The following is a 23,722-nucleotide window of genomic DNA, read 5'->3' as shown; positions in this document are numbered from 1 at the left end:
AGCTCTGTGGCATTGCGCAGAATAGAACAAGATTTCCTGGAATCTTTTTTGTAATCACGAGAAGGAAATGAGGATGCGAAGATGACACACGGTAATAGCATGCCATGTTTTGTGATATGCCTATATGGTTAGTTCGGTTGATGTAAAGAGCGATAGTGATATGACCATGTGACCGCATGAGTGTATATATTTGAGCCTAGCTTTGGTGATTAAAAGAGTTGGTAGTCTAGCCGCTTTCCTGTCTCCTTCACCGTTTCCTGTGTTCGTCTGTTTTCGGCTGGTTTAATTCCTTCATGTCTTTAAGTTTCGACAGCAAAGTATTCATGTCGATTCGGCGCCGTTATCGAGAGCCATACTCAAATAATCGATGCTGTAGGCTTAGCGAGTGGCGATAAGCTCTCCCGAAATCTCGGAGGACATAGATTACGCGTCTATTAGTTTTTTATCCTACACAGCTGGCGCCACTTAGCGTGGCGGCATCTATGGCACACGCTATCCGGTATTACGCTATACGCTTTTGCTATATTGGAATACCGGACGGACTAAAAAAAAAACGCTTTTAAGGCGAAATCCTTTAATGTCTCATACTCGCGGCGTCCGTCCATCCGTCCGTGCCCTGAAACGGTGCCAACTGTGGCCTCTCCCCCTTACGCTCTCTCAGCAATCACGTGATGGCGCAGCGCCGCACGCGGCAAGCGGTTCGGAGAAGCGCCCCAAGAATATGGATTCCCCCGATACCACGGCATAGTCAGCCGAATGGCCACAGGCTTTCGCCGAACACACTTTGGATTTTACAAAGTGTCCTTCAATTTGTATTGGTTTCTGTGCGTGAATGACAAAGGAACCTGCATGCGATGCACTGATAACATAACGTCACATCCCAAATTTCGCGTCCCTTTATGTTGGTACTCTAACATTGCAGTTTCAGTTACGTCTGTACGAGCCATCTATAAAACAATATTATATTTCGCAGACAAGAGCACAGGATTTGTGCTCTGAGGTGATGGTGGCCACGCCAGAGACATATCGACGTGATTGGCGGAGAAACCAGTAATGAAAGCGGTCATAAGCAGGGAAAAGCAGCAGTACTATCGCGATGGAAGGAAACGCGAACTGTGCGGCATCTACGTGATCTGCCGTTACGCATTTCTTTTCAATCGGTTGTATGGCAATGAAAAGCCACTATAGAGCCATCCATGACACAATCAAGGACCACTCTAGCATCTCATTGCCACCAAGGTCAGTGTGCGATGAAAACAGCACCGCGCTCTTCGCGTTCCTTTCCATCGCCCCTGTACTTTCCACGTGTCGCCAGCTCGGTGTAGGCTTTTTTTTTTCCTCCTGTATATTGTGACCGGATATAAATGATTTTGCGTGCTTGCCCGCATCGCATTTAGCCAGCGAAATTAACGTTGCGTGGACCGACGCTCCTTCCAAACGCAGATGGCAGCTGGGACTGTGGTTCGATCTCAATCCATTGCAACTCCAACCAGGGTCATATCCGTCACCGCATCACGACTCGCCTAGAGCCGGCACCGCATCGGGAGGGCCCACCAAAAGCAGCGGAAGCGGCAGCAGCCATCGCCCGCTGCTTATGTCGCCAGGCCGGTTCGTCGGCTTTTGGTCTGTGCACAACAGCGAAATCGTGCATAGGCGAAACTATATCAAGTACTGGACCATGTTCTATGAGGCGTTCGGCGTCGGCCAGCCCAATAGGAGTGACGCGTACATCAGCCAAGTGGCCTCTGTCGAACGCGACGTCCTCGAAGAGTTCCTGGGCGTCGTGAACAATGAGAACAAGGAACCCGCCCGATTCCAACTGAGCGACATCGGCAGCCACACGCCGAACCTGCCGGCGAGCCGTTGGATCGAGCAGCTGGGCGTGGTTGCGCTCCCTGTCGTCGCCAAAAATGAGAGCGCTTACGAGCCGAGTGATAAGCTCACGGTGACGGACACTGCGCTTCTCAGGGCAGTGAACAGGCTCTTCGGGGCGCATAACAGCACGATGCTGTTGTGCCACCTCTCCTGGTTCTTCATACAGGTAAATTGCACGACAACGTGGTGATGCTAGCTATTGATATGTGCTGATAGGTATAGCGCAAAACAATACGAACGTAAGTACATTATTACTACCAGTGCCTGATTTCACGCAAACACATAGCAGAGCAATACGGGTGCTGGTTTCCAACTAAACTTTATTTATTGCCAATCCATTCTGTATATATGCCACATGTGCTGACGTCACGGACAGACCAACCAGCAGGGATCAGCTCAAGAAAACGCAGATAGATCGGGACGCAATGGCGCCGTCCTTGAATGCAACCTACTTTATACGTGAAACGTACTCTAACTATTAAAGGGCCCCGAAACCACCTCCGATAATTTTCAACGTTGCAAGTAAACGCGCGCATCAAGTTCAGAATGCCGTCACGATGAACGATGCCAAACGCGGCAGCGGTACGAGTCGCGGGCGCGCCACAAATTCCAAGAAACAATCGCTTGTCCTCTCCGGGCCTTTCAGGATCCCCAGCGTTGGCCGTGACGTCAACATTCGCGTCTGGTCATGTCATCCACAAAAAGAACCTGTTTGTCTGCCGCAGATGCGCGCGCTAGCCGCTCTTCCTCCTCGCGCGGTGAGGAGGAGCACTCGGCTAGGAGGAGAGACGAACTGACGAAAGGAGGGTACAGCGTAGCGAAGGAAAGAGCGAAACCAGCGAGGGCCTCTTTTGTATCATCAAACGCGTTTAACTCCGCTATCACGGCACCGTTTCGAAAAATTCTCGAGGCTACGTGTGTGTTGAAGACTCGTGAACAAGTGCATCACCACAACTAAATTTCGACCCCTGTGTGGTTTTGGGACCTTTTAAAGGTAATATGTGGCGTGGTATTTTTTATAAAGGACCGTAAAATGCAGGGAACCAAAAATCGCACTGGAGTATTCACCCACTTTAATTAAAAGTAATGTGCGCCGTACCTAAAAAATTACTTTAAAGGTACTCGGTGGCTTGTTTTCTTTTTTTTTAATCAAGGACTGCAGAATGCAGGGAACCAAGAATCGCGCAGGAGTACTTAGAATCCTGATAATCAACCATTGCTAGAGGAGATAATCCTGGGACACTGGACCAGACACTCGTCAGCAAAGAAGGCATTGAACGCGGAAATTTGGACCACCTGGTATTTTTTAACGTGCACCTAAATTTAAGTACACGGGCATTTCGCCTTAATCGAAAATGCGACCGCCGCGGCTGGGATCGAACCCGTGCCATTCGGGCCCCTCTCTGTTTATTGCGCTACTACATCGTGTGCGGGTCCCTGCGCACGCCTATGAGAGTCAGACCGTATATATCTCTCAGTCGTTTCAAGGCTCCAGAATAAATTTTCAGGCGATATTAAAGCTCGAGGTCTTCAGAGGTGCTATTCTGGAAACTGTCAAATTTCGTAATGGCGGTAAGTAAGTACTTACCGCCATTACGAAATTTACTTTAAGCCGATCATCGAAGACGTAGCGGCCCTCTGGACCAATCAGAGTTGACCAATGGCAGAATTTAAAATGACTGAATTTTGCAATGTCCAGGATTGCACTCCTGATGTCCTCTAGCTTTTCGTGTGTTCTCTGGCACCGTATTTCCTGTTCCCACGTCGTTTTTTTTTTCGTCTTAATAAAAATAATAAACAGAAATCGTGCGTAGGTCTCACCTGACGAGATCGTGCGTGCGTCGCAGGTGTTCGGAGCCCTGGCCGACCGAGATCTGCTAGTGGCCAAGTACGGGGACAAGAAGAATGCGTCGGTGCGCAGACACATGTTTTGCGCAACCGAGGTCGAAGATGCGTACGGACCGCTGGTGCCTGCCCTCTACGTGTTTCCGCGATTTACGACTCGAATGCGGTTTGCCATCGACGACACGTTCACCGCCATTACAAAGGCACGGCGAGTCTTGGCAAATAATCTGCTCGAAAGAAATGTTCCACTATAGTGAACGTTCCTGGCAACTGCGTGCCTGTGGTGCTTTAGGCAACACTTCTATAGCGAAAATTCCGATACAGATTCGAATTAGTAAAATAATACTGATATTTGATGTATAGTGCATGTCCACGTATGTGATAGTCTTATTAGTTTAGAGGAAATGTTTATCAGTTTATCCTAGTCTAATTGTAATTAACATTGGGCGCGTCTGATTAGCCTAATAAATTGTAATACTGCCTACACAGTACTTAATTAACAAGGGAAATTGTTCGACGGGCTCGTTTCTTTGTTAGACACGACTAAAGAAACCAACAGACCAACAAGCCAAAGAAAGCATGGAACATTATTTGTTTTTTTTAAACTGTAGTGTAATGATTTTGATGCAAGTTTAAGGAATTAAAGTGGACGAAAGATCACCTTTCCCTCGGTGGGATATGAACCAAAGTTAGCAAAAAGTGTGTTCCACACTCACACCTTGGCTACGAGTGGCGCTGGCTAAAACTCCTAGTGATTAAGCGCACATAAATACCTTACGAAATGGACGAGGGAGCGCCCTCCGTCGTAGCTCAATTGGCAGAGCGTCGGAAGTGTAATTTTAAGGTTGTGGGTTCAGATGCCACCGACGGAATGGGTGATTTTTCGTCCACTTTAATTCCTTTCAATTTTTTTGGTCAGAATAATTGTAATACAGTTAAAGAAAAAAAAAGTAATGTTTCCTATGCTTTCCTGAGTTGGCTTGTTGTTTGTCGGTTTCATTATTTGTGCCTACACAGTTTGCCAAAGTGAATTAGACTGAACGTCCGCTAAGACTACTACGGACAAGTCTTTCTGTATTTGCAAATTTTCGTAATACAGTAAGGTCGCGCGTAATAATTTGTACTGAAATTGCAACCACATATCACTTATTGGTTTGATGGGGCCACGAGCGGTTCCAGAGGCCCGGTCCGGATGTCCTTGTCACCGCCACCCCTTCTCTGCCTTAATTTTTTAATGCAATCCATAAGAAGCGTACTCCCAAGGAGGAGACTTCCCATCCAATGACGCCCCCACCTCTCACCCCCTCCGCTTGGAAAAATCCTGTATCCGTCCCTGCATTTTTTCTTTCCTCCTGTTTCTTTCATCCATCCGTCCAAGTGCTTTCGTGCACGGGCATGAAAAAAATTGTGTTTCTGTATTTCAAATTTCCCTGGACACTTGTGTAAAGGACAGCCGCGACGTCTTCACGCAGGAGGCCGAAGAAAAGTTGTCGTCTCTCGCGTGGGCCGACAATGCCACGCGGTGGATGGCCGCGACGAAGCTTCGTAATGCACGCACCGTGCTTTGGCCACCGGACACGTTCCTGTCCAACGAAGTGCTCAGCGAGACGTACGCCAACTTCTCGGCCAACCTGACGTTCGGCAGATCCCTATTCATCGACTACTGGGCCGACGCCCAGACAAACCTGCGAGCGCTGTACGACGTCCCCAGCCTGCGGGACGTGCTCAGCCTGCCGCCCAACTACGTGCTCCCGTACTTCAACTACGACTACCTGCAGAACCGCGTCCTCATATCGGTGGCCGCCCTGAACGGCGCCCTAAGGGCGGTGCAGGCCACGCCGGCCGTGGTCTACGGTGGCCTCGGCTTCTCGTACGCCCGCCAGCTGCTACGAGCCCTGGACAGCGGCGGACTGAACATCGACGCCGAGGGCAACATCGTCCCGAACACGTGGGCTTCGCCGCAGTGGAAGAAAGCCATGCAAGAAAGGCAAAGAAAATTGCTTGTCCTTCTAACAAGCGCAAAAAAAAAAGCTCGCAGGGTTCTTTATGCATTCGCCTAAGACGACTTGAAGGCGAAAGCCATCTTCTTGTTCTCAGTCGATGCGTACCTGGTAATCATATTGTGCTTAATTATTGACACATATATATCGAGAAATTATTATCATGAATTATCTTAATCTGAGAAGTTCCTCTGCACTTCACCGGAGAAAAGGAAATCCAAGGCAACGTTCCCAATGTAGGAATTCTGTAGACAGTGGCCATTTGAGGAAAAATGATCAAATATGTTAGCTTTGGTCCTGTGTGCGCGTGTTTTCTTGTGTATTCGTTTTCCGCGCTCTTTAACTTTGCGGATGTCGCACCAACTGGCCCAAGCACTCCTAAACCTGTTAGGTCCTCACATTAACACGCGCACTTTCGGAGGTTGTTGCATTATGTATATGCAGAACTGCTCGCTAATGGGACTCCAACCCCGCTCGCCACACAAATACTATGTGTTGCTGACACCCAACACCTGGTCGTTAAGCTTGGCTGGGTGTACAACCGTCCAGACTTCTCAGTGTTGAGGTACCACCCACTTTGAGACGGCACACCTAGAACCCGTCCACCGAGTCGGCCGATATACAGTGTGCCGTCGTCCCACCGGCTAATGGATTCAAACCAGCGGTAAAGATTTGGATGCGCTCGGAACGCGTCTACCAGATGCTGACACCCTCATCGGGGTTCGAACTCACATCCTCTCAGGGTGTGACCATGCACTTCGAGTCACTTGGCCACGACCTTGGTTATACTGCATGGGTTCAGTGGGGTGTATACGTTATTTTTGTGTAGCAGGGAAGAACGGCCAGCAGGAGGGGGGGGGGTCTTTATTGTTGGCGGCGACTGACAGCGGCAGCCGGCCCGTGGAGCAGCATGCACTTTTCATGGGCCGGCATAAATATTCTGTAGCTGTGGAATACAAATGGCCAGCTTACGCTTGGCCATTTGTATTCCATTGTGAGCGGTTGCCTTTGTGGCGCCGCTACAATACCCCTTCCGCATCCCCCCTCCTCCTTCTCCCACGGAGATAAGAAAGGATGAAAGGAACATGGTAGACAGGGCTGGGCAGAGGTATTTAGGAGAGCATTCCGGAATACAGAAATCGAAATGCATGTGCTGGAAACCTAAAATGCAGATATGTAAATTTGCTTTTGACGTAACGGGACATTTCGGCGATACTTTTTGCAAAAACACGAATAATGTATCCCGGAATACATATACAGGAATACAGATACTGGAATACATTTTTATTTCAGGGACGCTGATGACCGGAAAATAGATTCATTAAGGGCAGCAAAATATTGTGAATAATGTTGCAACGCATTAAAACGTTGAAGCCAAGCATATCGCTCTAGTCACTAAAGAGCACTGAGTGAACTAAGAAAAAGTGTACATTTATTTTACAAACATGATCTGTTTTGCTGAGAATGCTTCTGCGTGTGTCGCCGGCCGGCGGCGCGCCTATGCTTGTCTTAGCACAAAAAAAAAAAAAAGTCTTCCTTTCCCTTTTGGAAACGAATCGGTGCATTTACGATAGAAAAGAGTAACGAGATACCAGTGTCCTGCAAAGTATCGCGATATAATCGATGCATCGTAAAAGTATTCCACTACTGAGATATAAATACAACTTCAAATACATCTCGATACAGAAATACAGATACTCAAAAGTATCTCGAAGATACTCTCGCGATACTGCCCAGCCCTGGGTAGAGATAGTAATAGTAGTACAGTGGAACCTCGTAGTAACGAAGTACCATCGGGACTATAAATTATTTCGTTATATTCTTTGTAACAGTAGAGATAAAAATCAACTCTGACAAATCGGATATCTGGTACGCGTAAAGCTGGGGTAACTGCCCCTTCTGCATCACCCTATGGTTTTTTACGCCCATTGTCCCGCACCCCCGACCACACAGTCCGTAGGCAGCGCCGCCAATCACCGGCTGTACTTTGTTCATGACATGTAGTGTACCGCTGCAATTAACCGTGCGCAAGTAACCTTCACAATTTTGATCACGACAACGACTAACGGTGTGCCTTCCTCTGTGCAGTTGGTTCGGCTTTCACAGGACACCCCCGCCCCCCTTTTCTCATTTGATTGCGTACGTGTTTTCGGGCAGTTTACTGCCTGAAGATGTACAAAAAAGAAAGAGCAAGTGGTAAGCCAGTGGTACCCACAATACAGGGTGGCCTGCATGGCGCCGGAGTACGACGGACCCTTCCCAGAAATCCCAGCGCTCGAGGTGAGCTACGCGGCATTCCGGCACCAGCAGGACCTCAAAGTGGAGGACGTCGAGCAGGACAACCGTCATAGGCGAATCATGAGCGCATTCACCGAGCAACAGGTGTTCTTCATCACAGCCTGCTTCACACTATGCCGTCTGCCCAAAACGATCAAGTACGAACACCGTTCCGCTCCCTAGAAATCTCGTCCTCATGGTGTTTTTCCAGCACATGAATACCGCTATCTTGAACAGCAAGCGTATCATTGTGTCATCTATAGTCGTACACAACTTTATAAATCCGCGGCATTCCTCAAAGGAGTATGCACACAAGCCTGCACGAATGGGCGCGCACACTCCAGACTGGCGTCATGAGCCGGACGACCGGACGGTCGGTGAGCCCGCCTCCGCACAACATTGCCGAGTGCACGAGCGGGACTATTTCTTTAGTCGCGGAGGCGATCGGCTACTGCTCTTCGGTCGTCTGGGCGGGGCTTCTCCGAGTTTCTTAAGTTGTATCCGCCTATGGTGCCTTCTTTAAAGGGACATTAAAGAGATTTTTTCCCCTATTATTAAAGGGGCCCTGCAACACTTTTTCAGCATGGTCAGAAAACGCTGCCGATCGGTAGTCGAGGCTCCTTAGAGCACGCGAGCCAAACATTACGGCGCAGCACGCGCCTTGGAATTTACTATCAATTTTCAAATTAAGCTAGCAATCACTGCCTCTTCTCTCTACAAATGGTGCAATATACAAACATTACTGCACCACATATCCAAGGTCCACGGCCATTGGCTGATTTGAGCATCGTGAGCCGCATAGTTACTGTGGCCGCCGCAGGATGAAGTGCTCAAGGCCGTGACGCGCCCTGACAAAGAAACGCATCTTCTTGTCATCCCCCTCCCTGCGCAGTTTTCAGCGCACTAGCTGGTACGAAATGAGAGAGAAAGCGTTTAAAGCGTGCGGCAAATCACTAACTCCGCTTGTGCTCAACGGATTCTAAAAATTTTTTGCGGCAGTCGATTCATTACACGATTACCTGCAAAAGTGTTGCAGGGCTCCTTTCATGTACATTTTAACAATGAAAACATCGCAACCCTGACCGTGAAAATACGCTTGGTTAGCGAGAAAAAGCGGAAAGTTTCATTTTTACCGCGCGCGGCGCCCCAATTTGAAAACTGCGCTTTCAACGACACCAAAGCTTGAAGAATAAACGAAATGATATAACGCCGACCAAATGAAAGGTTTTATAAACATTAAAAAATTTTTAACGTTTATAAAACCTTTCACTTGGTCGGCAAAATGGCCGGCAGAAGACTATCGTCTTTCGACGACATTTGCAGCGTAGCGCGCAGATACGCGGCTAATTTTTGTATAATTAATGTACCAGTGGTGCCAGTGGTCAAGAGTACCTCCATATTCAAGCATATTGTAGCCAAACTGGCACCGATGGCACATATTAGTGATGACACATATTAAGCATTTTTCACTTTTTCTTTCAATGCGAACAGATCATTCGGCGGCGACTGCAACAAGGCAGCCATGCACTTTGAGCCCTATGCAGCTGCCTTCAAGTGCAAGCCAGGATCCAGGATGAATCCATCAGTCAAGTGCCCCTATTTCAACCGAGACAAACGTTGATGGCCAGCCAGCCACTCCATATACGCGCTAAAGTTTACATAGTCTGCGCTCTACATTTGTTTCCTCTATGCCTATTTGCAGAGGATTCCTTTGCAACAGCAGTCCGTTGTTACACAAAACATAAAGACCCTAATTGTCGGTAAAACAACCATGTTTCAATGGACATTTTATACGTATTTTATAACTTGCACCAATAATTGTTACAAAGCAGAATAATGGTGTAGTACAGGGAGCTTTCGGAGTATTTATGGTGGAGCGAGACTACTTACAAAGCTGTGTTTGGCCAAGAACACTGGAGAACATATATAGCAAAGTTTGACTGCCCAGACATACTTGCCGATTTCGGCCAACGCTTGCAGCTTTATAAAAATGAGATACTGAACAATAAAAATAAGAAAAACTTGGAGGATGCTTAAGCTACACATTTAAAAGTGGAATGCAACAGCGTAATCGGGCCACACTCGCATCACCTTACTCATTCGTTTGCCATGCTTCGCTTCTCCGTGGACACTTCAACCATACTTTGAGGAAAGGAGCGTCTGCGCATGTGACATTGGCCATTATAAACTCTCCCAGGGTGCCAACTGCAAGTACATTTGCAAAGTGCCCATTACTCCATCATTCATCATTTTGCAAAGCGGCGAAGTACCCACCACATGTCCGTAAGGAAACATGCACACCTTTGCAGCTGCACACTTTGTTCATGCCGTGGCTGATGACGATTAATTATGGCTGAGCACATAGCAATGGTTAGGCCTTTAACCCCCCTTCCCCACTCTCCCTGTTGAATTCACATGGTGCGACACCTGCTGCGATTTTATGCTTCTGCCATGCAATATTACACGATTCCTCGCCCTTCCAGATGAATGTACAAGGTTTTTTTCTCTCGAAGTTTCAAGCACTGGTGTCTCTATGGTATAACACCCGAGTGCCATGCAGAATGACTGGGTTTGATACCGGCTTGAATCCAACGATTTTATTACTTGCATTCATTGATACTTATTGCTCACGGCCAACACTGACACCAGAATTTCTGTGACACGGGCTCTTCAACACAATCGCCTTAAAATAGCTCCCCAATTACTTTTCACAAGCTTTCCAGATCTACAGCCGCCCAAATCACTAATTAGGGTGCGTGAGCGGCAACATTAATGTGCGTCAGCGCCGTATGATGGAGCCAAGTTGCAAACAAGGGGAGATTAAATGCATGCTCACAATGGACGTTCAGCTGTGCCCATCGGATGCTAGGCAGTTTCCTCTTGACAACGTCACCCAATAGTGGCGCACTTCAGACGAACCATGTTTTTGGCCTATACAATTAATGGGGATGTGTGGCGTATCTTTAAATTTTATCTCGCACCGAAGGACTAAAATAAAGTTGTTCATCCATCCATCCATCCTCAATTGTTTGCTGCATGCTCGCCTTCGGGACATAAAATAGGAGCAAACCCATTCACCTACTCATGCTGCCTGTTCATCTTATGTGCACTGGTACGAGGTGACGTCCTAAGAAGGAACATCCTAGATGAGCGCGCTTTGTGAACATGCGCTTACCCGTACCCCGTTTTCATTTTGGCACCGTCGCATGGCGCTGACACACATAGTCACCGCTTATAAATATTTGGGCGGCTGTACTTGAAAGATCATGACACGTGCCCTACTATGAGCCATGTAACATAAGTACTGCCACTGGTTGATATTTGCACGATTATTCGGCAATTAACGGTACTCTGGAGGAAAGAAAAAGATATACATATATATGCAGTCAACTGCCGATTTTTCGGACGTCTTTGAAAATTCAGACGCTTTCGCGGCACCGTCACAAGCCCCATGCGCGACAATCCAAATGCGCCGTGCTACTGTTCATGCTGCCTTTTCGTGCGACACTGCTAAGTGCGCTGCACAGACGTGTTGCCTTCACGAACGAAAAATAACACACCATCGCCACGCCTGTGTGCGGTCAGAAATGGAGTAGGCATCATGAACACCTTCATGAAAAACGTGTGCATACGGTACAGCAAGCACCCCGGTAGTGGGCGATATGCTGCACACAACTAGGAACAATCGACTTATGCAGCATCAAGTGCTGCATATGGGCGGAGATTTGGCGATGCATGCGCCCATTGTTTACGTGCGCACACGCATCAAGGAAAGCCGGACGAGCGGTCTGCTTTTCCGCCACGCAAATTTGTAATTGGCGACAAGACGCCAATTGGAACAAGACGCAAATTTGCAACTGGCGGTTGGCACGTAGTTAAGCGGGGCTCGTGGGAGGTACGGAATGTATTCACAAGAGCCTGGGCGCATCTGAAAAATCGGACGTCGACTCTGTGTGTTTGTGTGTTTGTGTATTCTCCAGACATATATTAATGCAATGTTATAGACAATGTTTAATTGCACATCAAAGGCTTGAATTGCTAAAAACAGGAAGAAGGCTTTATGTTGTGTGTGTATTTACATCCAACAAGCTGGAGACACATTTCATGCATCGACGTCCATTGGTGTATCTTCACTCGTGGCAGCAGCCCTTGCTGCGGCTTTCTTGGCAGCCCTGGCGGCCTTCTTTTCTTCCGGTGTCTTCTTGAGGCCTTTGAGCTTCCTTGTCTGCAATTTGTTGAAGTCTTGCTTTTCCATGTGAATACGTCCCATCGTGGCCCCCAGGGCAGTCTTCTCAATGTTCTTCTTCTTCTTGACCTGCACAAACACGTGATGAAGAATTACAGTAAGTCAGTGATGCTACCGAGGACATCTGATTTGGAGCAATTTTTGGAGCAGCAAAATTTCCGTTTTGGAGCATTTTGGAGCAGCAAAATTTTCATCTTGGAGCACTTTGGAGCAGATAATTTTGCATCTGGGAGCACTTTGGAGCAGCGAATTTTACATCCTGGAGTGCAATACAGAAGCATATTGCATTAACATTCAAGCACCTGAGTATTATTGTGGGGCTCTTATGAAGGCTAGAAATATTTCGATTCATTGCAAATCTCATGGAAAAATCATCTCAGGAGCATAGCCGTGCGCACAGGGGGGCAGGGGGGGGCGCCCCCCCCCCAATTACCTAAGAGGGGGGGGGCGCAAAATCTGCCCCATACGTTGACCCTTGCGATAGCAATTATATGGACACTCTCGGCGGATTTTTGCCGTCGCCGTTGCCGTAATTTTCCGTATAAAGTCCGAATTAATAACATCACCACGCGCATTCTAGCCGCGGGTAAAAACTCACGAGCGCTGGCGACGAACGCGGCTGAAGCGGAGATTAAACTAGCCGGCCGTCTGTCTCCGCCGCACGGACAGCGCATGAGATAACATCTTTCCGCGTGCGGGCCTGCCGTCGATTGCTCATCAAACAGAGAGGAAACGCCCCGCACGTCTTTAAGGAGCATGAAGGGACGCCAGGGGAGCGGTAGGGAGGGGGGGGGGACCGCATCTTTCGAAGGGCGCAATCGCTTGCGCGCGCGCTATCTCAAGGTGGAGACGACTCGTAAACTTGCTGTGCTCTCAACGCTTACTTCGCGTTTAGAGAACTCAGAGCAAGAAAACGCTTCGGTTCCTGGAGGGGCCATATTCCCTTATAAACCAGCGTTTTGTTGAGTTACGCGAGATCGGATCCAAGAGAGTAAGCTGCGCTAGTCTTACTTCGTTTCACAATACAATTTTTTGGTATCGCATTCATTGCTTCAGTTTTAAGCCAAACTGAGTTTTTTTAACCGTTACCTATTGACCCCCGAAAGCGAGGGGCGGACGTGTAACATGGCGTAGCCGCTTCACTGTGGGCTGTCAGCGACGGGCCCGCTAATGACAGCTGCGCATTTGCGGCTGCTCCGACCAGGAGATATGATTTTACTAATGAGATGACACTTTTAAAAAAGCAAGCAAAAAATTCGAATTGGAACCCTAGCACGTGAGCTCGAAAGGGCAGGGCCTTTTAGGGGGTATTTGCCGCAGAGTGATTACAAACTCGGACATGCTGGCGGAAGGAATTACGAAAAAGCTGTTCTGGATGAAGATCCATGGATAAAGTATATCTGAGGAAAAGTGTGAACGCGTTTCCACCGTTCGCGTGCTCTTCCATAAACGCGAAGAAAGGAAAATTCGATATTGTCCCATATATCTACTGCGAGCGATCCCAGATTTCATTCCGCGATGTCTGGAAACAGAAGTGACAGACATTTTAGCGGCACTCATGTAGTCATGAAAAATTACAGGCCCATAAGCTTACTGTCCGTTGTCTACAAGCTATTTACAAAAGTAATTGCTAACAGAATTAATACAACATTAGAGTTCAATCAACCAAGGGACCAGGCAGGATTTCGTACAGGATTCTCAACAATAGACCATATTCATACTATCAATCAGGTGATAGAGAAATGCGCGGAATACAACCAACCCCTATACATAGCCTTCATAGATTACGAGAAGGCATTTGATTCGGTGGAGACATCAGCAGTCATGCAGGCACTGCGGAATCAAGGCATCGACGAAGCCTATATAAACATAATGGAAGAAATCTACAGCGGATCCACAGCCACTATAGTCCTCCATAAAGAAAGCGACAGAATCCCAATAAAGAAGGGCGTACGGCAGGGAGACACAATCTCTCCAATGTTATTCACCGCGTGTTTACAGGAGGTTTTCAGGGCCCTAGAATGGGAAGAGTTAGGGATAAGAGTTAATGGAGAGTATCTCAGTAACCTACGATTCGCTGACGACATTGCATTGATGAGTAACGCGGGAGACGAATTGCAGCTCATGATTACTGAACTGGATACGGAAAGTAGAAGAGTAGGTCTGAAAATTAATATGCATAAAACTAAAGTAATGTGGAACAATCTTGGCAGAGAACATCGCTTTGCGATAGGTGGCGAGACACTGGAAGTTGTAAAGGAGTACGTCTACTTAGGACAGGTAGTAACCGCGGAGCCGAACCATGAGAGTGAAATAACTAGAAGAATAAGGATGGGTTGGGGCTCATTCGGCAAGCATTATCAAATCATGAATGGTAATCTACCACTATCCCTCAAGAGGAAGGTATATAACAGCTGCATCTTACCGGTACTTACCTACGGAGCAGAAACCTGGAGACTTACAAAGAGGGTTCAACTTAAATTGAGGACGACGCAGCGAGCGATGGAAAGGAAAATGATAGGTGTAACCTTAAGAGACAGGAAGAGAGCAGAGTGGGTCAGGGAACAAACGGGGGTTAAGGACATCATAGTTGAAATCAAGAAGAAGAAATGGATATGGGCCGGGCACGTAGCACGTCGGCAGGATAACCGGTGGTCATTAAGGGTAACTGACTGGATTCCAAGAGATGGCAAACGCGTGAGGGGGAGACAGAAAATTAGGTGGGTAGATGAGATTAAGAAGTTTGCAGGTATTACGTGGCAGCAGAAAGCACAGGACCGGGTTGATTGGCGGAACATGGGAAAGGGCTTTGCCCTGCAGTGGGCGTAGACAGGCTGATGATGATGTAGTTATTACTGAACATTGCTTTCCTTACGTGCCGTGCGACGCTTGAAACGAGCTATCAGCAGCGTTTCTGGAACAGACGACGTCCGCCAATGAATCGCCGTCGCACTTTCTCGCTACTGATAGGCCTAGACGTCACGAGCCTCTGCGGAGAGCGCGTTTTGCTGTCGAGCCGACTTGCAGAACAGAAGCTGCGTCGGCACCGTGTATGGCATCGTGGCTTACTCTGAACGCACGCGCGAGCGCTATTTATTGAGCGGAATAATTCTTGGTCCATGATTGCGACTTTATTGGTAGCCCCAAGATCGAGCTGCACATGTTCTGACGCGCCGGCGGTGGGATTGGCGGTGATAGCTAGACGCCCCCAAACCCGAGACTTTGGAGCAGTTTGGCACAAATTTTGTCGATATTATCAGGATGGCGCAGTAAATACAATTTGGCGCACTTTGGCGCAGTTGGCGCAGGAGTGGAATCACTGGTAAGTGCATCTAAACTCGGCAGATCAAATCTACTTGTAACTTTCCGCTTGAGCGAAACTGCACGAGAAAGAGTGTGCTATCGTGCTCAGTATGAGCTACACCGCAGGAGCGCGTGGCCAAGCACAATGTAAGGTTGTACAGTGGCGCCGATCATGGCATATTTTCATGTTATCAGGGGATGGTATGGCTGTTCCGGCGAGTGCGCATCACCTCTACTTGCTTTCACGCTCGCCCTCGTTTTGCCTTGTGTTGGTATCAGTTTCGAAAATGATAACTTCGAGAATGAAAACAAGCAAGTGGGGGTGATGCACATTCCCAGGAATGGCCAAGCTCTTTTCCAATCATTCAAAAATATGCCACGATCTACTGTACAACCTTACAGTTCAGCACGCCAGACAGGCACTGCAAATGCTAATGGGGACCTGCGAACCTGGCAACCTTGAAATTAGGGAGATTCGTAAAGCAGGAGCAAGTGGGGGTAGCGAAGAAACAAAACTGGCATACGCTTTTGTCTATTGTTTCTCAAGGCCGCAGAAATGCCATACACGGCAGCTCCAAATAATTGCCAATAATTTTTTAGACGTCAGCGATCATACTAGTACTCGTCATTACACGGCGCGTGCACGAATGAGTAATTAAGGGACAAAATGTGCTGTGTCCCTGACAGCTAGTACTAATAGCCCCTTCTAAATCTCAGTATGCTTTTCTGCAGGACAGCAGTGTAATGCGGCAAAAGTAGCTTAAAAAGCGTTCTGCACGCAATAAAACAAGCATCAGGAAATTTGAGAACTACTGTCCTTTTTCATTGCGATAGCAACTATACGGACACTCTCGACGAGTTATTGTCGTCATCTCCCGTATAATGTCCAAATTGATAACAACCCCCCGCACATAGTATGTTCTACCCCTGGTAAAAGCGTGCGAGTGCGGGCGACGAACGTGGCTGAAGCAGAGATCAAACGAGCCGGCCCATCTCCATCGCTCGGAGGGCGCATGCAATAACACCACTCCGCTCAGGAGGCCTGGCATCAAAGCAGAGAGGAAACGCACCGCCCATCCTGAACGAGCATGAAAAGATGTGAGGTGGGGGGGTGTCGCTCGAGCAGCAACTGTGAACTTTGATTCTAAGGGCACGGTCGTGATCGCTGGCGCGTGCACTATCTCGGCAGCCATCAGCGGGCAGCTCGTATACCCTTCTACGTGCTGCACTCTGAATGCAAAGACACTGTGCAGAAAGAGCATCTTTCCCTGGAGTGGCCGTATTCTCTTACACCAAACGTTCTGTAGAGTTACGCGAGATCGGATACAAAAGAGTTTGCTGCCAGCCTCACTTCGCATAACATTACAATTTCTTGCTATAGCATTCATTGCTTCGTCCTTGCGGTGAAACTTACTTTTTTCCTTTCTTTCGCTGGGGGGTTAGGTTTAGGGTCTGCACGTCTGTATTGGATGACGATGCCCACACTGCAGTTGACCAACGCAGCCTCCATTTCTCGCTAAAGGTTGCGCAATTGTGAAAATTTTGAAGCTGGTCGGGCATTTTGGCACAGCGTGGCACAATTTCAACAAATTTCACGGTTTTGGCTCAGCTTGGCGCAAAAATAAGGAATTGTATCAAATTGGCGCAACTGGCGCAGCTGTTGCACCCCTGTCTCACCCTCATGCGTGGCTGCATCATGGTAGCCACAAGTGACGTGATATAGCACGTTTTAATGTGTGTGTACATACTGTGCATAGAAAATGGAGGTGGGGGAGGGGGGGGGGGGCACATCATACTTTCAAGCGCATGATACAGCGCAAGAATCGTGACAATTGTCAGCATGTCCTACTGACACATTTGGCCAAGACATTATTAAAACAGAGGGAATAGAAAAAAACTATACCTTGTTCTGCTTGGGCTGTTTTCGTGCAGTCTTGAACAAATCCTCAGATGCAATCTTGGCTCTTCTGAGGGTTAAGTCTGCATGGGGGCCGATTTCTTCCAGTTCCACACGTGGCGTCTTGGTTCCAGATTTCTTCAACAACACCCTGCATGCAGAATGAAGTATGTTATTAGTCCATTCATTTCTTAACTCAGACTTCACAATTTTTCATAGCAGTCCTTGCTACCATGCGAGATGAGGCACAATAAAAACTAAGTCTGATTGACGGAATTAGAAGGAAATGGCAAAATTAATGTTGAATTATTTAACAGACATAAAAATGACTCACTTCTTCAACATCCTTTATTTATTTAAAAAATCTATTTTGTACGATATCTGCACAAAGTGCAATTCCTGCGACTGTTAAGTGCTCACAGCAGTGAAAGAGAGCCTTGCTATTTCCTTGACAGTGCTGTGTGCAAGCTGCATTATTATTATGATGGCTTCCATGACGTTATGTCTAGCTTTTAATGAATATGTGCCAGTGTTCTCGGTAACCGCCTACAATGAATCCGCAGCTGATGACATGGTCACAGATGGTCTGCATTTGTAACTGTGCGTAGCCAACTCTATTTAATCTGCATTACTAGACACTGACAAAGAAAAATAAGGCATGCAGTGTGTTTTTTTTTTGTTCCCATGTTGTTCAAGCTAGTACCCTTTCACAACAACAATATGAACTATGTGACTTTGCTGTCTTTATGCACTAGCGTTGCTTTTACTATAAAGCATGTCACCCTTTCCAATCCATCATTGGTGCACATCAGGTCTCACCCAAACTTAGCTTGTGTGCAACCAAGCACATCTGAATTAACAAGTATGATGGCCTTAAATAATGCAAATGCTTAGAGAGAGTTTAAGTTATACAATTTTTAGACAAGAAGGGTCGAATTAACAAGACTTTACAGTAGATGGAAATGCTGTGGTATATTGTAATGACCCTGGAGCATAAAACCACTATTTCTTTACGGATGATGTCTCGTCCAGGCAACTGAATCTTTCTCGGGAATGCATCAGAAAACTGGCAAAGAGCAGCAATATGACACCATCAGATTAGTATTGATCTACAGCAATCTGCCACATAGCAAATCTATACAACGCTGTGTAAACTTAGATGCAGCAGTAGACGACTCATCACAGGACCACGATGAAAATGATAACATTGAAGTCAATGTTGACTACATGATGACCATGTGTATGCGCTGTTACCCTGGATATAAATGTGAACATGTGAAAAGCAAATCCAGATCGCAAATTTCTAGATCGTTGGCACATTTCTAGAAGCTCTCTTTTTGACAAGGCACTCATGAATTGGTAGCAAAGCTTTGGACACATGTGCTGGCAAATTATAAAAATTCCTTGAAGTAGGCTCCCCTTTTTCCGCTGCTGCTGTGTTTTGGTGGCACCAAGCAAGTGGGCAGTCAAAATGACATAACAAAAATTACCACTTCCTGGAGTGTGCAAATTTGCAGACAGATAGGAAAATGCTTGCAGAAACCAAAAATGACATGTTTAAAAAATGCATTTCTTTTGCCATTTTTTAGTCCCAAAAGCCCTTAAGCGGAGTTCTGGGGCTTTATTTTGCAAAGATTGCTTTCCACCGTCGGCTCAATGCAAACACCCTGGCAAAAGTGGGGCACAACACTGCACAAGCCAATGACAAGGGCAAAGAGAATGGGAAATTTAAATAATAGTTACAATGCAAACACCCCCTGCCATCTGGACCACCAACATAGACAACCAAATCATCTTACTTGTAGCTTCTCAATGTTATCTTGTTATCAGCTGCAGTGAACATAATAACATGCTCAAGTCCTTGTAGACTGATAGCCTCTGCTGTTTCACCTCGGAAGAAATCTGGAATGAACATGTGTGTCAAAAGGTAACAGGCATAACAAGCTCCTCTAGTACATACTCAGTGTCTTTTGCAGGGGAAGTCAGTTCATGCTGTCTTATAGATCATAAATATAATGGCCACTTAGCGCAAATCCACAAATAAGGGGGACAGGACAAGATGGATACTAAAGCTTACTGCTACAAAATTTTTTTAACACACTTTGCAACGCTTGCATCACACTTTTAACAAAAATGCTCTCCAATGGAAGGAAGAGCATTGGCGCTTCACAGATACAGGACCCCATAGTTTCCTAATTGAAAGGCGCCTAATAATTCACGCCAGTTGCATGCTTACTCCTGCCTAGGTGCCTTATCTGGTCTAGCTGTGGATCACACTTGACGTGCTTGTCAATACGCGGAAATTGCACCGTGTCCTTACCTTTCAAAGACAGCTCGTGTTCAGATGGATGCTCAAGCAAGCAGCAAGTGGTAGCAAGAGGTAGCACTAGCAACAAACAGCACGACTGCTCAAAGAAACCCACAAGGCTGTATGTAAAATGTGCCACAGGTGTCAAATGGTGATCACGGCACTGTGAGTTGTTGAAAACTATGGGACGCTTTCAGGGGAGAGAACAGGCACAACTGAAGTTTCATGAAAAAAGCCATTCTTTTCCTAAGTGTGCACTAACGAATAAAAACAACCCTCAGGAACACGCCATCTGATGTCAGTTGGCCTCATTACCAGAAGTCTTGGAAAACAACCTGCTCTTCAAGTTTTGAGCCACTTTTGATATACACACGAACGCACTTTTGTATGGTTTTGGTATACATATATAGTCACAACCTGCTTGAAAATGAAAAATTAAACATTTTCACAGATTTCATGATCCACAAGCCTCTGCAGTTAACTGTACGTGACCACACAGCCTCACTTCATCCTTAGTATACCACGTCTGAGTGCACTTGGATATCTAAACAATGTTTCTTTGTGATTTTTTCACGTCTACAAGAAGTATTCACAAAGAGATGGTGCAAATGTGAATGTATATACCTATGAAAAAGTTCTTCAATCGCTCAAGCTCCTTGTTTTGTTCAAACTGTTCACCAGCGAAAAGCAGCATGGGCTTTGTGCCCACAGGAATCTTTGGGATCTGCAAAAAAATAAAAAGGGAAGGAAACTTAGAGAAGCGCCCTACAATGACAGATCGTTATGCTTTCGTGACATTCCTTCCTATTCCAAGATAACCAGACTTGTTGGCAATATTAGCCATGAGGCAGTAAACAGCAGCTGCCATATAGCTCTGTGCATTCTAAGTTGGTCAAGAGAAGCATTATCAATATATGTTTTGAGAACACTCTGATTAAGTCTTGGCATCATTTAATGATGGACAGCCTTAGCTGTCTGTCAGTCGTCCCGCTTATACAAAGCAGGGTGCCCCATGCACACACAAGTAGCAGAAGCAGAGAACTTGATAAAGAAGCACCGTGCGGATAGTGACAAGAAAAGAAAAAGTGCAGAAGATCGGAAAGCAATATCTGTGGTTCCCCATCTACATAAAATTTCACACCACCTAAAAAAATCAGGCTGAAAGAGCTGGTGTGAACATAGTATTTTCAGCCTCGTGCAAACTGAAAACTATATGCAAGGCCATCACTGCTACACGTGAAGAGAGAGAGGCATGCAAAAAGCAACAAAGAAAGCGTTTTGTAGATTGCAAAGAATTGCTTGTCTACCAAATTACTCTGTCTTGTGGTAAGCAGGATGTCGGGCAGACGAGCCGCTGCCTGAATGACCGACTAAGAGAGCACAGAATCAATCTAAATAAAAAATGCGATGGATTGATAGCACTTCATTGGAGCACTTGTACTTGTGAACCACTTTTCCGAAATACTGCTGTGGTGTCATCACACCGAGACGAATTAACAAGACTCATCATAGAAGTAGCCAAAGTAGCAGCTTTGGGTACTAACTGTGTAAGCACCCCATCCCTCATATTAACAGAAAAAGAAACGTCATGTCTGCATGTCACATAACTGCACTTGATTATGCAACTGTCATTCATTTTCTATTGCAGTACATGTTTTGTATGATCAGCAAAAACTAAAGAAGAAGAAAGCTTGTTGACTGTGTGCATGGCAGGTACTGTAGCGAATCGGTGTCATGTGTTTAACCTACAGACTTAGAAGTTTTGCTTATAAGCGGACTTGGGCTTCTTTTTTGCCGAGTTGTTTGTAGAATTTTCCAGTTGCTTGTCGTGTTTTTCGGGCTTATTTGCATTTTCCCAAAAAATATAGTTATTTTAGTGCTCATCACTTTCGTGAATAGCACGTTTGTCGACGACATTGAGTTGCTGAGTGTTGAAGTCAAACATACGTTGAGGGAACCAAGAAGTAACATTAACCATGCACTGGCAAACGTGCATTTATCTGAATGAAGACTACCCTGGAGACAATGTTAAAAAGTAAATATGTGTTTTCGTTCATAGTTGCACATATTTTTGCTGTACAAAATAATTAGTGATTTTTTCAACTCCCCTTTGTATTTCAGTGACGTTTTTTTTTCATTATAATTAAAATATTTTCAAGAATGGGAAAATTCATTACATTTCCACTTACTTTGTGATGTTTATTTGCTTGTTAGCTCGGTAGCATCTCACAACTCTGGTACCCTACATATGTGCTTCCATTACCAAATAAGCCCACTTGTTGAAAGTTAGCGTTCGTGCTGTGCTGTGCGCACGTCCTTCAAGCGCTTTATTGTTATTGTGTCACGCCAACACGGCCGAACATCAGCACTGGACGTACTACTCCTGAGCACTAGGTGGCCATGCTGCTTAGCTCAGACCCTGCTGTTCAAGTTGAAGTCATTGCACGAGCTAAGGAATTCATTTTGTCAAATGTTTCTAGGCACACACTCTGTACCAAATCCATTAACACATATTCCCATAGTTTATGTTCAGTTGTCAATACCAATGCCGTTGTGAAGGCATGTATTGTTTTGTTACAAATGTATGAACATGTTGGCCAATAATCACCTTGAAGTCCTCAAGGGCTTTAAAATCTTCCATTCCGAGCTCAAACATATCCAGAAGGTGTCCATCGTATGTCCGGCCGATAACCAAGTTGTTTGGCCGTTTTTTGGAGTGTGTTCCGAGCACAAAATGCGAGGCATCGTTCTTCTGTGTCATGAATTCCTGAAAGTTTTATCAGATCAGTTTTAAGAAACAATTGACTGACAAGACAAGAAATGGAACACGAATAGAACACAAATGACTTACAAGCGCTGTCTGATCTTCGAATGGCTTCATTTCATTTTTCCTGAAAAGCGGCAGCTCGTTAGATCCCATGTCACTAACAGCTGCACTACGATTACGGTACTTACTTGTTAAAGAATACTGAATGAGGCCTTTTTAGAGAACACTGAAAGTGAAAACGATAGACCGTTATACGGTGTAACTGAAGAAACACATTAAACGTCACTTACTAAGTTTTTCATGGCTTTCAGCACCGTGTTGTTGGCATTGGACCCTCGGATGAATATGACACTTTTCGTGTTCTCAACTAGCTTTGAACCACGATTTTCGAGGAAACGTTTTCCTCTCTGTGTTTTAGGTTTTCTGAAAAGCAAGCACGTCATGTTGAAAAGGAATGACACCGCGTTACTATTTTATTTAGCGACGGAAATAACACAGCGACTACGCGGTCAAGCACTTGACAGGGAGCCATCGTTTCCGGACAACTTCTGAGAAATTCAGTCAGAAATGGTCAGAATGGTTCGGTACGAATAAAAGACTAGTAATAAAGCGTCCAGGAGATTTCATTACTTACACAACACCGGGTATTCCTGCCATTTTAGCCATTGATTAGATACAGCGCACGCACACGTGCGCAACTGCAACTGCAAACACGACGCACTTGTACAGTCTTGGATTGGATTGGAACGCACTCTAGTTGAGACACGTTGCGAGACGTGTATGTTGCGCTTGTTGTGAAACTTATCGCCTAAACTAATCTTTTTCTCTTAACTGCCTAGTTGTACTAATTTTATCTATTTAGCTTTGTTTATGAAAGTTATTTGTTTTGTCATTTTGTTCTGGTTTCGGTATTGTGGAAGCGTGTGTTCAAGAATGCGGCTCATAAGAAAGGAAAGAAAGGCCACATTGTTGACTTAGTGCTGCTTAAAAAAAAGTGTTAATAGTTACTGCAGGAAACTCTACTATCACAAACGATGTAATGAGAACAGCAATGAAAGTTCAAAGGGAAGTCATTGGCTGTTAAGGAGAATTCCGGTTGATTGGTCAACCTGACAAAGAAATCTGAAAATGAGGCTTTCGCAGTTGCTCGATCTCATATGAATTTGAGGAAAGCTAGAAAAAAGAAGGCATAAAGCGCTTTCTT

The 23,722-nt window shown here is 46.0% G+C and overlaps 3 protein-coding genes across 3 annotated transcripts; 2 read left to right on the top strand and 1 right to left on the bottom strand.

Moving 5' to 3' along the window:
* Window positions 1–1,360: 1,360 nt before the first annotated feature.
* On the top strand, window positions 1,361–4,211 carry LOC119398061 (uncharacterized). The gene is made up of 2 exons (XM_037665316.2): window positions 1,361–2,041; window positions 3,723–4,211. Exons 1-2 carry the CDS (start codon window positions 1,595–1,597, stop codon window positions 3,972–3,974), a joined length of 699 nt encoding a protein of 232 aa, XP_037521244.1. The 5' UTR covers window positions 1,361–1,594; the 3' UTR covers window positions 3,975–4,211.
* A 3,715-nt stretch (window positions 4,212–7,926) lies between these two features.
* Window positions 7,927–10,017, top strand: LOC119396618 (uncharacterized). The gene is made up of 2 exons (XM_037663902.2): window positions 7,927–8,155; window positions 9,489–10,017. The coding sequence occupies exons 1-2, from the start codon at window positions 7,953–7,955 to the stop codon at window positions 9,616–9,618; spliced, it is 333 nt and encodes a 110-aa protein (XP_037519830.2). The 5' UTR covers window positions 7,927–7,952; the 3' UTR covers window positions 9,619–10,017.
* Window positions 10,018–12,064: 2,047 nt separating this feature from the next.
* On the bottom strand, window positions 12,065–23,252 carry LOC119396617 (ribosome production factor 2 homolog). Its single transcript, XM_037663901.2, has 9 exons — window positions 23,153–23,252; window positions 22,809–22,941; window positions 22,707–22,744; window positions 22,603–22,642; window positions 22,360–22,518; window positions 20,376–20,475; window positions 19,243–19,345; window positions 17,450–17,594; window positions 12,065–12,312 (listed from the first exon to the last, which is right to left on the bottom strand). Exons 1-9 carry the CDS (start codon window positions 23,182–23,184, stop codon window positions 12,100–12,102), a joined length of 963 nt encoding a protein of 320 aa, XP_037519829.1. The 5' UTR covers window positions 23,185–23,252; the 3' UTR covers window positions 12,065–12,099.
* Window positions 23,253–23,722: the final 470 nt, after the last annotated feature.

Source organism: Rhipicephalus sanguineus, chromosome 6, assembly GCF_013339695.2.
Source record: "Rhipicephalus sanguineus isolate Rsan-2018 chromosome 6, BIME_Rsan_1.4, whole genome shotgun sequence".
NCBI classification, from domain to species: Eukaryota; Metazoa; Arthropoda; class Arachnida; order Ixodida; family Ixodidae; genus Rhipicephalus; species Rhipicephalus sanguineus.
Note: the sequence above shows the minus strand (reverse complement) of the source record. Positions and strands in the feature narration are given on the sequence as shown.

Excerpts from the sequence above, each read along its gene's own strand:
- LOC119398061 (XM_037665316.2), top strand. The coding sequence starts at position 1,595 with ATGTCGCCAGGCCGGTTCGTCGGCTTTTGGTCTGTGCACAACAGCGAA. Across the intron at positions 2,042-3,722 it reads TCTCCTGGTTCTTCATACAG|GTGTTCGGAGCCCTGGCCGA; the intron begins GTAAATTGCACG and ends CGTGCGTCGCAG.
- LOC119396618 (XM_037663902.2), top strand. The coding sequence starts at position 7,953 with ATGGCGCCGGAGTACGACGGACCCTTCCCAGAAATCCCAGCGCTCGAG. Across the intron at positions 8,156-9,488 it reads CGTCTGCCCAAAACGATCAA|ATCATTCGGCGGCGACTGCA; the intron begins GTACGAACACCG and ends CAATGCGAACAG.
- LOC119396617 (XM_037663901.2), bottom strand. The coding sequence starts at position 23,184 with ATGGCTAAAATGGCAGGAATACCCGGTGTTGT. Across the intron at positions 22,745-22,808 it reads TGAAAGCCATGAAAAACTTA|TGTTCTCTAAAAAGGCCTCA; the intron begins GTAAGTGACGTT and ends TTTCACTTTCAG. Across the intron at positions 17,595-19,242 it reads ATAACATTGAGAAGCTACAA|GGTGTTGTTGAAGAAATCTG; the intron begins GTAAGATGATTT and ends TTCTGCATGCAG.